The following is a 16,354-nucleotide window of genomic DNA, read 5'->3' on the forward strand; positions in this document are numbered from 1 at the left end:
TTCATGGTTGTCTGAGGCCTGTGGGGCTCACACAGGTGCAGCTGCTCCACGTGCAGCAGTTCCTGCTGCGAACTGGAGGATGGGGCTGGCTTGGCGTAACCTGCTGGAGCTGGAGGTGGGGTAGGAGTCAGGTGAGCAGCAGCTCTGGGTGGGGGCTGAGGAGGAGCCTTCGAAGGCTCAGTTTTCACCGGATCTTCTGTAGTGGGAGGGCCTGCTCTCCCTAGGCCAGAGCATGGGGCCCGGGGAGTTGCTTCCCTTGAAAGCTGTTGTGTGCTGTGAGTTCCAGGTCTGTGGCCTCTCCAAGATGAGAGTGGTGATAGATGGCTCTTTCCAGAGCCTCCTCACCATGCTGGGGTGCTGCTGGAGGGCAGGGATCCGGTGTGGATGTGGTGGCTGCCTGCCCAGGTTGGGCAAGTTCTAGCAAGAGCCACTGAGCTGGGGTCTGGATTTACGACGAAATAGGAAGGGTAAGGAGGGTGGGTGGGGAGGGACCATTTCGGCCTCTGCGTGTGTATGTACGTGTGTGATTCTGGCATGTAGGGCGGAATGTCTGTGACGTCCTCTGGGTCTGAAGAGGTTGGCAGAGCCCACTCGGGAAACTCCGGCTGTGCTCTGGAGTGCTGGGACATCTCCATGTTTGCAGTGTGTCTGGGGGTGTGTGAGCACAGAAGCCATGTGTATTTATGCACCAGGGCCTTCTTGTGGAGGTGACTTTTCTCTCCTCCCTCTGTTCCCCTCTCTCACTTTCCTGTCTGGAAACAGCTGGGAAATTCAGAAAGGATTTACCAGCTGACAGTAGTCACTAGGAATGAGGTGACACCCCCTAGAGGGTAGCCAGCCCCTGGCGATTTTGTGGGGGACAATCACCACTGATTCCTTCAGGATCCTTTCTCTCCCCAAGTCTTCCCAACCAGATTTCTCATCCCCTCTGGCTCTCTTCCCTCTCCCCAGCCTCCCTTTTCTCTCACATTCCTTGGAAGTACCTCCTCAGTGTCACAGCAAGAGGAATCATGGTGAGATACCAGGAACAACTTCCAAAGAAGGGGGAGGAGGTACAGAAAAGGCTGGAAGCTTTGGGAGGAGGCTGAGAAAGCTTCTAAGGAAGATTGAGAAGCTGGGGTGAGGCTTCCTGGCCTGGGACAATTGAAGAAAGACACTCAGCTTAACGCAGGGTGGAGACACTTTTCTTCTAGCCTATCCCTCCATCCTGAGCCCCGATTCCTGAATACTTACCCTCCTGCCCGACTGGACTCCATGGTGTGGGCGAAGAGAATCCTTCCTGTTGGGAGGGTTGCTTCCAGTGGCTCTTTCCCAGGGTGGAGTCTCTTGTTGCACCTGACTTCTGGCTCATCCCTGAATCGCCTTGGGCCACCCCAAGATCTGGCAGATGACATTAGGATCCTTATCTCAGGAATGAGCTGGTGTTCCCTTGGCCTGGGGCTGGAAGAGGCATCCTCCTGTCCCGTTAGAGCCCCAGCAGCCAGCCAGCCTGCTCTGGGTCACCCTGGAATCTAACTGCATTAGGGCATTGGCTCTGGCTTCACCTGGCCAGCAGGGCTTCTCAGATATGTCTGGTTTTGAATGGATGCAGATGAAATCGTATGAGCAGGCCGTGGGCGTGTCTTCTGGATTACTGTGTTTGCCTGCAAATATGCGCCCGTGTTTGTATAGACCTGACAGTGTCTGTGTGTGTGTGTAGAAATGGGGGATTGCATGGGGATGTGGCTGCATTTTGAAAGCTTGTGAGGATGGGTATGTGTCAATATGTAAGTAAACACTGACACTGTATAATTGTGTGTTTGTGATGCTAAGAGTGCAAGTGTCCTGAGCCAGGGAAGGACTTGACTGCGGAGACTTGGGGCAGGAACTCTAGAGTGTGTGCTGACTCAAAAAAAGCTGTAGTTGGAGAGTGGACAAGCTGGATGAGGGGCCTGGGGAGGGAGTGCTGCTGGAGGCTGGGAGGCAGGGTGCTGAGTGCCCAGGGTGGGGCCCTGGGTCCAACCTCCCTCTTATCCCTCTATTGGTCTAACCGGTTGGGGCTAGTGCTTGCCTTGGGGCTTCAGGGAAGGGAGGGAGAAGAGCTCAGTTCTAAGCTTCCAGGTCCTGGCTCCTAACTCTGCCCACCTGCCTCTGACTCAGGGAGGAGGGGCCCCAGTGGGAGTGAGAATATGGGAGTGACAGTCATACAAGGGGAAGGACACATGGGCTATAATGCCATACATCGTCATGCAAGGCTCATCTCATGCTGCCTTAGTTCTAGGCAGATGCCATCACTTCCCATCACTATGAACATAGCCAGGTCACTGTCTGACAATGCCCAGTGTCACCCAAGGGTACACACTATCACTTAGAGCACTTACAGAGTCAGACACACGTTGTCACATACCATACAGAGGCACAGAGCTGCAGACACACACAGACATACCCATACATGTACACACATAATGACACACAGACACACTCAATCTGCTTCTCAGGCTAGAAAGGGACCCCAGAAGTCATTGTGTCCATCCTTGTGCTTTTGAGCAGGAGCACCTCGTTTGACCCACCACATTTGACCTTGAACGAGTCAGATTCTTATATTGGAGCAAATAGCCGCTCTTGGTGCTCCACATGCCTACACACACACACAGACACACACACACACATACACACATACACGAACATCCACACTATCATGTAAATATATAAGTGGATATCCTGCATGGTAATGTGCATGAATATCTTTGCAGCTACAAATACTCATAAACATACAATATACAATATACATATGTATATATATTTATACATATACACACAATAATGTATACACACAAGCATACATTACAGCTATGCATTTACAAACAGTATTCATATACAAACCTACACAATCATAGAAAAAAATATACATATATATGGACCAATAAGCACCCATAGACACTGCTGCATAAATAAACAAGTCACATAAGTATGCACAGATATGCCTATTCCAGTTCATATGCATGCGCATGTGCATGTGCATGCGCGCGCGCGCGCGCGCGCACACACACACACACACACACACACACACACACACACACACACACTCTCACTAGGGCAGGATTACCCTAGCGAAGACCCACTGAGCCCTGGGTGACAGGTGACAGGAAACGGTGGAAGGAGAGGCTGAAGCTGACTGCACAAACTCTGGCTCTGCTTTCCTTCACCCGTCTGCTCTGCCCTTACCCTAGCACTGCTGTCTGCTGTGCGGATCAACGGGGATGGCCAGGAGGTCCTGTACCTTGCGGAAGGTGATAATGTGAGGCTGGGCTGCCCCTACATCCTGGACCCAGAGGACTATGGTCCCAATGGGCTGGACATTGAGTGGATGCAAGTCAACTCAGACCCCTCACGTAGGGAGAATGTGGTGAGTGCCGGGTGCAGGGCTCTTCTTACTCGGTGTTTTGTGACGTCTACCTGTCGGGCAGCCAATATCCTGAGGGGAGAAGGAGAATAATTTAAGAAACCAAGACCCTGTACTTCTCCAAGAACCCCAAGGCTTCTCAGGAAATGGCTCATAAAAACTCTGCAGCTGGGAATCAAGCTCGCCAGGCTTTCTCCCTCCTCCCACCCTATTCCAAAGGGAAGATGAGGTGTGGTCTCTGTCCTCCAGAAATTCCCAGCCTGACCTTATACTTCTTTGAGGGATCTCACCCATTCTGTTAAGAGGTCAGTGGGTCGGGCATCATCATTACCATTTTCAGCTGGGAAAACTGAGTCTCAGAGTTTAATCAATTGCCCAGAGCAGTTGGCACGTCTGTGGCTCTGCCTGTCTCACCACCTTTATTTTCCTCTCTTCTTCCCAGTTCCTTAGTTACCAGGATAAAAGGATCAACCATGGCAACCTCCCCCATCTGCAGCAGAGGGTTCGCTTTGCAGCCTCAGACCCCAGCCAGTATGATGCCTCCATCAACCTCATGAACCTGCAAGTATCCGACACAGCCACTTACGAGTGCCGAGTGAAGAAGACCACCATGGCCACCCGGAAGGTCATTGTTACTGTCCAAGGTATGGCCAGATTCCCATGGGGGGTCCCCTTCCCCAGGCTTTAGAGCTAAGGCAGCTTGGCCATTCTGAGCCTGCTGTGCCTCCAGCCTGGGTCCTGGCTCACAATTGCCTGCCTTCTTGCAGCTCGACCTGCAGTGCCCATGTGTTGGGCTGAAGGCCACATGTCAAAGGGCAATGACGTGGTGCTGAAGTGCTTTGCCAACGGGGGCTCCCAGCCCCTTTCCTACAGGTGGGCCAAGATCAGCGGGCACACTCACCCCTACCGAGCTGGGTCCTACCACTCCCAGCACAGCTTCCACTCTGAGCTGTCCTATCAGGAGTCATTCCACAGCTCCATAAATCAAGGTGAGTGGGCCTTGGAGAGGGTGGAGAGGGAATGCATGCATGATCAGGGACGCTGGGACCAGCTGGGGCTTTCACTGGCACCAAGTCAAACCTGGAATTATGTGGGAGACTGCTCCTCTAGGCCTGTCTCATCAGCTGCTATTGAAGAAAAAAGAGAAGGCAAAAGTGGAGGAGTCAGTCAAAAGCAGTATAGAAAATTTGGAAGGAACATGAGCTTCCGTGGAAGGAGCTGGGCTTGAATCCTGGCTGGGACACTGACTGGCTGGTAGTCTCAAACAAATGGCTTAACCTCTCTGTGCCACATGGGAATAGTAATATCTACCTTTCAGAGATCTATGAGGATTAAAGGGGATGAGGTGTACAGAATTTCTGCATATAGAAAAGGTGAACAATATCAATGATTAAAGAATAACAGAGTTAGAAAGGACCTTAGTGTTCCTCTGGCCTAATCCTATCTGCACTGTACAAATGAGGAGAGGCAGGGGATTTCCCCCAATGTCACAGAGTGAATTAATGGTGTTGCTGGGAGAGTGGTCCTTCCTTACCTCTGTCTCAGGAGGGGGAAGGTGGCTCACCTGGAGAGTGGAGTGGACCTGTGTGTGTGGATACACCTGCACATACATCTTCCCTTTTTTTTAAAGAGGCATCTCATCCCCTACCCCATAGGGGCTGAAGATGCTGTGGGAACTTCAGTAAGATGCCAGGTTCTCTGCCTTACTATCCCCCTCTGATGCTCCTCCAATTCAGGCCTGAACAATGGAGAGCTGCTGTTGAAAAGTGTTTCCAAAGAGGATGATGGACTGTATCAGTGCACAGTGGCCAACCATGTGGGCTACAGTGTTTGTGTGGTGGAGGTGAAGGTCTCAGGTAGGTGCATCAGGTCTGAGGGTCCTTGGCTGGGAGAGTAGAACTGGAGGGAGGGAACTGGGTTTTATTTTCTGTGTGTGTGTCCCACCACCACCCTAGGCACAGGGGATGGAACCCAGGGCCTGGCACATGCTAGGCAAATACTCTACCACTGAGCTACATCCTCAGACCCTTGGCTCTATTTTGGAGTCTTAGCTGTCTTTCTACTGCTAGAGTAACTGGAAACCCTGGGATAAACATGCAGACAGAAGGGGTTAACTTGTATCTCCCCATACCTTCCTCACTGGGTGTCCCAGGGCCTGGAAATTCCAGGCGCTTCAGTCGCCTTTCCCACAGATCCCTGCCCTGGCACCTCCTGGTTAGTTAGGCATCTGGCTGCCAGAAACCTGATCCCCCCCGCCCCGCCCCTCCGTTTCTCTCCACAGACTCGAGGCGCGTGGGAATGATCATCGGGGCCATACTGGGCACTTTGCTCATGCTGGCCTGCCTGGCGTTGGGCATCTGGGGGCTCATCTGCTGCTGCTGCGCAGGCTCCGGGTCTGGTGGCGCCCGGGGTGCCTTCGGCTACGGCGGCGGGGTCGGCGGAGGGGCCTGCGGCGGCGACTTGGCTAGTGAGATCAGGTAAAACCTGATGCATGCTGCATGCTGCTGTGCCGCAGGGGACCGGCGCCCTGCCCTCTTCACCCCTGCCTGCCACCTGCCGGCTGGGAACCCCACCCCAACCCGCCCGCCATCACCACGGAGTGCTGGGACTGCAGCATGTCGACCTGCACCTCGTCGCATGGCTTTCTGTCTTCCCCCTTTCCCCTCCCAGTCTCCACCTCTGATCCCCCGCCCTCCATTTCTCTCCAGCCTATGCACCCTTCTGTCTGTCTTGTCTAGACTGTAAGCTCCTGGAGGGCAGGGCCTACGGTTTTTTCCGTTTCCCTTGTGTGGCGCCGGTGAGAACTCTGACCTGCTTATGGAAGAAGAGTTAAGAATAGTGCTAATAACTTATATTAGAAGCAAACTAGAAATAAAACTAGAACCAGACTAGCAGTGCTAATGATTGCAATGCCTTAGGGATAGAGGGAAAGATGGAGAAGACTGATGGGTAGGAGGTGAGAAGAAAGTGCGCAAGGTCAGGGTTAGTTGAGAAGATTAGGGGAGTGCAGCTCCCAGAACTGTAAGGCTCCCTCCCTATTAGACGTGATAGTTCTGCGAAACTTCACAAAGAGACGGAGGGCGCCTGGATGGGTTGTTGGAACACGTGTGGACAAGTCCTGTCTGGAAGATGGGACGGTGGCACCTGGGATCGCTTGCAGGGTCGCCGGCCCAGGAAGGTGCAGAAAGGAGAGTAGGTTGAGGTCAAGGGAAAGAGGCGAGGGGCAGGTGGAGGGAGGTGCGGGAGACGAGAGGTTGCCAAGAGCCCCCAGCTCTGCCCAGGCCGTGCCCACGCCGTGCCGCGGAGGAGCCTGCTCACCCGCCCGCCTGTTGTTTTCCACAGAGAGGACGCCGTAGCGCCAGGGTGCAAGGCCAGCGGGCGCGGCAACCGCGTCACCCACCTCCTGGGGTACCCGACGCAGAACGTCAGCCGCTCCCTGCGCCGCAAGTACGCGCCTCCACCCAGCGGCGGCCCCGAGGACGTGGCCCTAGCCCCCCGCACCGTCGCAGCCGCCTGCGAAGCAGGCCCTTCCCCGGTCTACGTCAAGGTCAAGAGCGCCGAGCAGGCCGAGTGCTCCGAGGGGCCGCAGCTGGGCAAGGACGGACTTTTAGTGTGAGCGCGCGCCCCGCGCCGGGTGGCTCCCCGGCCGGGAGGCGGGGGTGGGGCTCTCCGCCTGCTGCTGGGGACACGTTCGGGCCGGCGCCGACCTCGCTCCTCCCAGACCGCCGGGCGCTGGGGTGCTGAGGAATTTCCCTCCGGAACAGAGTAGATCGACAGAGCCTCCTCCCCCAAAGTGGGAGGGGGCGGGAAGGTCAGAGGAACGCAGTCCGGAGCCCTCCTGCATCCCGAGGCTCCAAAGCCGGGGTTCGTGGGCTGAGGGGTGAACGAGCTGGCGGAGTCAGTATCCGAGAGCCGAAGAGGCGCAGGTCGGGTGTCCCCAGCCAAAGCAGAGGGCCCCGGGCCCGGGTGGGTGGGAGTCTGGACTGAATTGTTTTTATGTGAAATCCTAGCTCTGAGGCAACAGTGTTAGCACAATAAAGAAGCTTTAAGACTGCGGTGGCTGTCGTGTCACACGGAGGGGCGGGCATGGGGTGGAGGGACAGGGGGATGTGCTCTGCTGCCCTGCCCCATACCTGTACCATACCGTCCTCTCTTCCCCTTCTTAGAGGGGGAGTCATTTCTGGAAGGGGTCATCTAAACCTACGCCTTCACAATACTGTGGGGGAAGTGAGGGGTGGACTTTAAAACTAGGTCAGAAGTCAGGAGACAGGACTGTCAGAGGTGACCTCCAGATTCCCACCCCCCCCCCTCATTCTCAGCATCCTCCTGTCTTCTCCCCTCATTGACCTAACCCTGACTTCTTTCTCTCCCAGAGGTACGCTTTCCTTCTCAGCAGCCAGGAACAGGTTCAGAGTCTGTGAAGGTAGGAAGACCTCAAGGCCGCCTAACCCAAACTTCCATTTATAGGAAGGAAATTAGATTTATTGAGCACCCACTAAGTGCCAGGTGCTTTTAAATATTTTATCTTTATTCACCTTTTACTTTGAAGAAACTGAAGCTCAGGAGTATTAGCTATCTCAACCAAGGCAATAAATGTAGTAATTCAGAATTTGGTCTAGAAATATTTAACCCCAGAACATCAGGCTGTTCCTCTGAATCTGAATTCCTTCAGTGGCATCCCTGACAAAGGATATTCCAACTTCTTATGTCCCTCCAGTGGCAGCTTACTATCTCCCACAGCAGGCCATTCAGCCTCTGATTGCCAATATTTAATAGAACATTTCTTCTATTGAACCATATAGCCTTTATCTCTTGGTCCAAGTTCTACTCTCAGGGAGTCCAGAGCATCATATTTCCGATTCAGCTGCCTCTTGTGAACCAAGCGGTTGTCCTCCATACAGCCAAGTTCAAGAGACATAGAACTGGACACCTGTCTGGTCTAGAGGTAGGGGATTTTCAGAAGTGAATAGTACTTCAGGGTCATTTAGTCTTCCCCAGCCACCTGCTTGCTGAGAGCCTTGATACTTTTCTGTCTCTCTTCTTTTGAAAAGAAGGCAGTCTTCCAAATTCTTTCTGATTCTACCCTAGGGCAACTTGAAATGGGGTATGTGTGGGTTCTAGAGTATCGGGTTTAGGGATCCCTAAACCCTGCCTGGTAATACATAAGCAGGAATTGCTGGAGATGGCTTGAGTATTTGCAAAGGGGCAATGCATCGCTGGATCTGCCTTGACAGAACTTGGGAGGAGAGATGAGACAGTGGGGAGACAGAGAGAACCAGAGACAACTGGCCTGGCAGCTTGGAGATGGGGTGATTGGGGAATGGGCAGGGGTTTACAGGAAGGGGAACTGCACAGATAGGGAGCAGAAAAATTCGGGAACCCTTTATCCTTTCACATTCTTGGTCATACTTCTGAGCATGTCTTAGATGTCCTGTTTACAGATAGATTTAGATCTTCAGCAGGGCACTGAGCCTGGCACACTTTTGCCCTAAGGCAGGGGGCTGATGAGGTTGACCCGGAAATGGTACTCCCAGCCTGGGGCTCCTTTAGCTCAGCTTCTTGCAAGATGCAGAGGGACAGAGGCAACCAGTTGGCTGTATGGACTGTGTTGAGTGATATTATCTGCCCTATTCTGGGAGCCAGGAAGCCATGCTTAGACTTAGCCTTCACCAGAGAGGTGGAAACAGTGAGGCTCTGGCAATGGCTCAGCCCATTCAAAAGCAGCTGAGATTTCAGAGAGAATTTGGAAACAACTTCTGATTAGGGTGGCTCAGGCAGGAAGCCAGGGGAGTACTTAAATCCAAAGCCAAAATTGTAGCCGGTACCCTGCTCAAAGTCCCAGGGCGAGAGGAAGGGAGCTTTCTGTTCCAAGGATTTTGCTGCAGGGACACTTTGTTCTTTTTTGTTCATGTCTCTTGTCTGAAACCTTGTTTAATGCTGGAGTAGGGCACTTGTGATAAATATTCACCAGTGGCTTTGGCTTCGGGTGGGGAGGTGAGCAGGGATGCTGTGGTTGGTAGAATCGCTGAAGCTCTATGATGTAAATTATTCCTACTGTGGCTCTTTTCAACTGTTAACCTGATATTAGTGGCATGGAAGTAGGAGAAAGATTCAGTAGCAGACCGTTGTAGTATTTCCACAATTCAGATAGAATAAAAGTGAATAGCCTCAAGAGCTTAAAGAATAGAGAACTGTAGTAAGATAATCAAATCAGGATGAGTTTTCAGTACTTACCACCTTTGTTTTAATATAACTTATTTAATTGTAAGCTTAAATACTTTACTTTTAATCAGCGACTGCACTTAACAATTGACTTGCAAAATTTAGGACCACGTCACCAGGTGTTAGTCAGCTTTGTGTCACTGCAACAAAATCCCTGAGATAATTAACTTCAGAAGAGGGAAGAGTTTTGTTGGCTCATGGTTTCAGAGGTTTCGGTCCATGGTTGCCTGGTCCAGTTGCCTTTGGGCCTGTGGCAGAGCAGCACATCATGGCTGTGAAGATGCTCACCTCATGGCAGGTAGGAAGCAGAGAGGAAAAAAGGAAGAGATGGAGCCAAGGTCCCAATGTCCCCTTCTAGGGCACCTCTCGTGATCTAACTTCCTCCCTGTAGCCCTACTTACTAAAGTTTTCACCTGCAGAGTACAGTGGCACCCACTTATAATCCCAGGGCCTTTGCAATCCGAGGCAGGAGGACCCCAAGTTTGAAACCATCCTCAGCAACTTTAGTGAAAACTTGTCTCAAAATTTAAAAAAAAATATGTGGAATGTAGCTCTGTGGTAGAGCACCCTTGGGTTCAATTCCTAGTACCACAAAAAGGAAAGGAAAAGAAAGGGTGGGTGGGGGAGGGGAAAGAAAGAAGGAAGAAAGGAAGGAAAGAGGGAAAGTTTTCACCCTCTCCCAATAGCACCGTAGGCTATTCACCACTTAGCCTTTGAGAGACACTTATCCAGGACCTAGCAACAGTCAAGTGGAAGACTGGGTATACAAGTGCTGCCTCAAGTGTGGGGATCTCAAGATAGTTCTGATTTTTGTCTGTATTTCCGGAGAGACACAAACAGCCTGAAGTGTCTCGTCTCCATTCCTCTTCCGAGTTCTGCCTTTTGCATCTCTCCTCAGAATTGCCAGGGCTAATTATAATTCCTTTGGCCACTGACAAATTAGGGAGGTAATTTACATCTCCTTGGGAACCAAGGCCACTCTTGGATAGTCATCAGAAACCTAATTTATCATCCGTAGAATTTCTATGAATTTGCCTCCCAGGGTATCCATCCTTGGGAATTTCATTCTAGAGACTCTATTTTTTTTTCCCCCATACTGGGAATTGAACCCAGGGGTGTTCCACCATTGAACTACATCCACAGCCCTTTTGAGTTTTTATTTTGACAGGGTCTTGCTAAGTTGCCCAGGCTTGCTTTGAACTTGAGATCCTCTTGCCTCAGCCTGCCAAGTCCCTGGGATTACAAGTGAGAGCCACCACTCTGGCTCCTGGAGACACTTCTGAGTCCTTGCTGCCTCGGTTCATTCTCCGATTCTCCACTCCAGATTTAGGAAGTCATCTTCTAGCCATCTTTTCTTAATCTCCAAATTCTTAAATCCGTTGGAATTCCAATGAGTTATCAGGGCAGTCCTTTTCGAATAGTGCTTACCTAGACATAGCTACATAGAGACAATAAATGTAATGATGTCCATTTCATTCCAGTTATTCCACAGCCCCAAACTGGGGTGACTAGGGGAGGGAACTTAATTTTATCTTCAGACTCACTGGAACAAGAGAATTGGGGTAATTACCTATTATCCTTCCAGAGTTAGAAAACTACTAATGTCGATGTGCACAGGCTATGGGCTGCAGTAGGCAGGGGACTGGACAAAAACTTTAACCCTGGTTCCAAGCTTCCTCGGGAGCCTTCTCCTGGATTGTCACCCTGATTTGGTGAGAGCCTGGGAAACCCTGCTCTGGAGTTCACGTTCTTCATCTCTCCAGCCCATCTGGAATAATCATTTCATTTATTCCTGGAGCGTGGAAACAAACCTGATTGCATTCCCTTGCTGCTGCTTGGGCCAGGAAGGGTATGCTGAACGGAAGGGGGGTGGTGGGAAGGAGAGGCTGCTTTGGGAAATCTTGAGGAGCTTAGGTGTGGCCACTGTGCCTATTGCAGGAGAGTGAACAAGATGGCCATTGGCCACCCCTCTGTGACCATGGTCCTTGGTAGCCATATGGATGCTCTGGAAAAGACAAATGGCATGGGACATCGTGCAGTAGGAAGGAGACTGGAGCCCTTGACAAAGGCCAGAAATTAGGCCGAGGAGGATGGGGCAGAACCCCTAAGTGAGATAGATGATGGTGGGTTCTGAATGGGGGATAGAAAAGAAGGAAGAAGAAAGGAAAACTGTAAGAAAAATTTGTGAGTGAGCCATGTTCCCCTCCCCAATGTGCAGAGGAGCCTCAATTTTGGAGTCAGACAGACCTGAGTTCATAATTACTTAACTCCCAGAATCTCCATGTCTTCATCTGTGAAATGGAAGTCGATGGGATTAGTGTGTGATGTGCATATCACACAGCCTGGTGCATAGTGGGTGCCCAGCAAATGGTTGATCCACATCCCTAATCTATAATTTCATCTCCCATAAGAGGACAGGCCTGGAGGCACAGAGCTAGCCACAGAGGTGGGAGTTGGAGGCAGTGGGAGGTCCACAGGGAGGGGGATGGAGCAAGAAGAATGAAGCCTTGGGATTGAGCATGGAGACTGCGTCGTGTGGATGAAGGAGCATGGGATATAGGAAACAGCAGGTGTTGAAGTGGGAGAACTAGTAGGTCGCCCTTCTGGCTCCTGGAGACACTTCTGAGGAAGCCTGGAGTCACATGCAGGTATTTATATTGACAAGAATTCTCATTAGTAATAGTGATACTAATAATAACAGGGAGTGCCTGAAACACAAGCTTGGCAGGGTCCTGGATGAGCTTCCAGAGTCCTTGGGGCCACCTCCCTGGACTAGGGTGTGTCCTCCTGTGCCATTCCCCTTCGACCTACTCTTAGTTCCTGGAACTCAGGAGATACCTGCTGCCCTCTGGGCCTAGAATCCACCTGGAGCATTGGTTGTGACACCAGGGAGGCCTGGTGGGTCATTCCTAAAGTCTTAGTGTCTTTGCTTTGTTCAGGAATGTTCAATGGGTAGCTAACAGCAGGATTAAAAGATTTGGTGTCTCTGCCTCTATTTGCATCTGTCTCCTTTGCTCTGAGTCACTTTGGATTCCAGGGACAATAAGTCTCATTGACAAACACCCTGTGACAAGCCATACCTCTAGGTAATAGCAACTTTGTTATTCTGATAAGGGCCCACCTGGTCAACCCTAAAATAATGACGGACCAGACCTTACCTGATCAAGATCAGCTGCTTTGGCAGACGTGCGAATCCTCCAGCTAGACAAACCCCCAACCCTTACCCTCATACCCCTTTCTATAGAACCTCAAACTCACTGTCAGACCCTCGAAGACAGGGCTGAGGATGTGGGTCCACTTTCCTTCCCAGCATAATACACTGATTAAAAATCCTTCCTGCTCTTCGTCATTACGTTTTCTCTGTTTGGTTTTGTTTTTGGAGGCGGGGACAAGTGGCTGAACCTGATTTGTTGGACCCCAGAATCAGGCCTCTGGTCTAGGACTCTGGTAACATCCACACAACTTTCCCAGAGCTGAGGAGAGACCTTCCCACGGGGTGCACAGAGCTTTTTTTTAATTTCATGGGAATCAACTCGGCATTGAAAATGGGTTCCTCCAGCCCTCTGCAGACCTACACCCTATCTGGGGACTTTCCTCCTGTCATCCCCTGTCCTGTGCCCGTCTTCTGCCTGTCTGCTTGCAGCATTTTGGCCCTTTATCTCCAAAGGCTGGGATTTGGGCTCCCAGTACCTGCTCTAGCCTGGGCCCTCACCTTGCCTCAGCTCCTGGATCAAGTCCATTTTCCTTGCACGGAGAGCTTCCCTAGCTCCCTTCTCCTCCTCTTTCCTGGCCCGCCTCCACAGGAAGCCGGCTTGGCCTTGCCCAGTCCCATTATCTCAGTCTCTCCCTGCTTCCAGACAAGGGAAAGGGTGTGTCCTTTATTATCTATGTCCATCCTCATCTCCCTCAGTCTGGACTTCCCCTGAGAGGAGCGCCCTGTCTCTTCCATTCTGAACATCGACTCCCTTTTGAGCTCAGAATTTCTCTTTGAGTGGGGTGTGGTGGTGCACACCTGTGATACCAGCTACGCAGATACTGGGGATTCAGTTCAGTACAGAGTGTCCCTATGTTCAATCCCCAGTGCTGAAACACCAACACCGGTTTGAATTGGTAGAGAAAAATTTGGAGTGATGGATAGAGTATATACTAGAGCCTCTTATTTCATTGTGGGGTGAATAAAAAAAAATAAAAATTAAATAAATATATATATATAAAATATTTTATTTTATCACTGCTTGTGATGACTTCAGGTAGATGGTGTGGAACGAGCCAAACATCCTCCTAAATCTTTCTCTCTCTCTCTCTCTCTTTTTTTTTTTTTTTTTTGTACTGAGGGTTGAATCCAGAGGCACTTTGCCACAGAGCTACATCCCCAGAACTTCTTATTTTTTATTTTGAGACACGGTCTAAATGGTTCAGGCTTGGCCTTGCAATCCTCCTGTCTCAGCCTCCAGAGTGACTGGGGTTATAGGGGTGCACCACCATGCCCAGCCCAGACTCATCTCAAAGGTGGGTGTGCAGCTTGCTTTCTAGGACAGTGGACAGTCCGAGCCAGGCAGGTCTGTGAATCAGTCCCTGGTGCTCCGGCTCTTCAGGTGAGGGCAAGCTGCCATGTCGACGGGCGGGTCATGGTGTCCCTGTGCCTCTGACTAGTCGACTCTGTCAAAGCTCTTTCCTGTACAGAATACAGGTTTCTCACTAATGGTTTGTTAAGAACCTGAAGAGATGCCATGTTCTGATCAGTGCTATTAAAAAAATTGAGCAACAGATCCTTGGTCAGGAGCCTCACCTGCTATTCTAACATTGTTCCTGGGGAGAAATCTGATTCCTTCCTCTCGGTAAACATGGGCCTTTCCAGGAATGGAGCACTCAGCCTGAGACAGTGAGGGGCTAGGAGTCATATCCCACCCAGCTGCCCCATCTTCCTACTTTGCCACCTAAAATCTATGTGCCGATATCACCCATATTTAGGCACCCAAGCCAGGGCTCTCTCTTACATTTCATGCTTGTCTGCTTGGATATATATTGATTGATTGGTCCAAAGGATGGAACACAGTGATACTCTATCTTTTTTTAAAAAAAAAATATATATATATATTTAGTTGTAGATACACACAATGTCTTTATTTTATTTTTATGTGGTGCTGAGGATTGAACCCAGGGCTTCTCACGTGCTAGGCCAGTGCTCTACTGCTGAGCTACAACCCCAGCCTGGTACTCTATCTTTTGAGTTACATCCCCAGCTTTTTTTATTTTATTTTAAAGACAGTGGTCTTACTAAATTGCCTATGGTGACTTCAAATTTGGGATCCTCTTGTCTCAGCCTCCCAAGTCACTGGGATTATAGGAAATTGACCAGCTCTGCTTACATATGTAACAGACAGCTGAAATTTAACACGTCCCCAAAACTACCTTGGATCAACCGTAAATTATTCCGCTGTCTCCCCGCTCTCAGTTCATGGTGCCTCTGTCCTTTACCTCCTCCGACCACATGCAACCAGCCAGGAGGCCTTACTGACTCAGCCTTCAGAGCAGGGCCAGAATCCAACCTTCTCTCCCCTTACCTTGGGGCTCCCAGTCGCCCCTCATCTCTTGGGTGGGTTACAGCAAGGACGTCCAGGCTGGTCTCTATGCTTCCTTTCTGCCTGCGGTTTATTCTCAAAAGAGAAGCCAGGGTGATAGTTAAATCATTTTTTTTTTTTTTCTGCTCAAGCCTCAAAAATGACTTCTCAATGTCAAGTAACTTACACTGCTCCCCAGGCCTTCTCTGTCACCTCTCTGACCTGATTTACCAGTTGTCTCTCTCTAGTTTTCTCCACTCCAGCTACTGGATCGTTTCTCCAGCACCTTAGGGCCTTTGCCTTGGCTGTCCTCTTTGCCCAGAATGGCTCTAGTCCAGACTCCCCAGTGACTAAATCTTCGGTTCTTCAAATCTTGGCTTGCCTCTCTTCCTCTCAGTGAGGCCTATTACAGCCACCTTATTTAAGTTGACCTTAAATAATGGTACAAGGAGACCCACTGCCCTTAGGCCCCACTTTTTTCTTTAATTTGCAGCACTCATTCCCTTCTAACATGGTCTACAATTCATTTGTTGTGATCTTTGCTAATGGACTCATCCCTTCTTCCCCTCTCCTACCGGTTCTACAAGGAGGTAGCACAAGGCAAGAATCTTGGTCTGTTTTATTCTCTATTGTATTTAAGCTCCTAAAAAATGCCAGGCATGTAGGAGGCACTCAATAAATATATATATTTTTTAATTCCCTTCCTCTCCTGCGGTACTGGGGATTGAACCCAGGAGTTATAACCCCAGCTCTTTTTTAAAAAAAATTTGAGACAGGGTCTCACTAAGTTTCCGAGGCTGGGCTTGAACTTGTGATCCTCTGCCTCAGCCTCCCAAGGAGAATAAATATTGTGTTAAAGAAAGAAAAGGGATGGGGGAGTTGGACCACCTGCAGCAGGAGTTAATCCCTAGGTCATGGCCCCTGAGAAGGTAAGACATTAGTGAGAAGCAGCCCAATCTCTTCATGGATGGTGAGAATTTCCTAAGATGTTCAGAGGGTTGTCGAAGTCCAGCCTTTTGTTTATCCTGCCTGGAAAGGAATTGCCTAACCTGAGATTCCTAGCTTCCTCATTGGAGGGACGTCTGAACGGTAGCCATGTATTGTCCACCTGCACGTTCCTCACCCTCTGCATTCACTTGGTTAGAAGTATGTTTTGGTGATGTATTTTTTACACATGTGAGTAGTAGGA

General features: G+C 50.4%; 1 protein-coding gene across 1 annotated transcript; it reads left to right on the forward strand.

The window, feature by feature from the left end:
* Window positions 1-3,160: 3,160 nt before the first annotated feature.
* Window positions 3,161-7,436, forward strand: Vsig8 (V-set and immunoglobulin domain containing 8; the record flags this gene model as incomplete). Its single annotated transcript, XM_021735992.3, has 6 exons — window positions 3,161-3,385; window positions 3,825-4,026; window positions 4,150-4,371; window positions 5,119-5,238; window positions 5,664-5,859; window positions 6,725-7,436. Coding segments are annotated over 6 exons (1,239 nt in total), but the record flags the coding sequence as incomplete, so codon positions are not given.
* Between the last annotated feature and the right edge of the window lie 8,918 nt (window positions 7,437-16,354).

Source organism: Ictidomys tridecemlineatus, chromosome 11 (genome assembly GCF_052094955.1).
Source record: "Ictidomys tridecemlineatus isolate mIctTri1 chromosome 11, mIctTri1.hap1, whole genome shotgun sequence".
Taxonomy (NCBI): Eukaryota; Metazoa; Chordata; class Mammalia; order Rodentia; family Sciuridae; genus Ictidomys; species Ictidomys tridecemlineatus.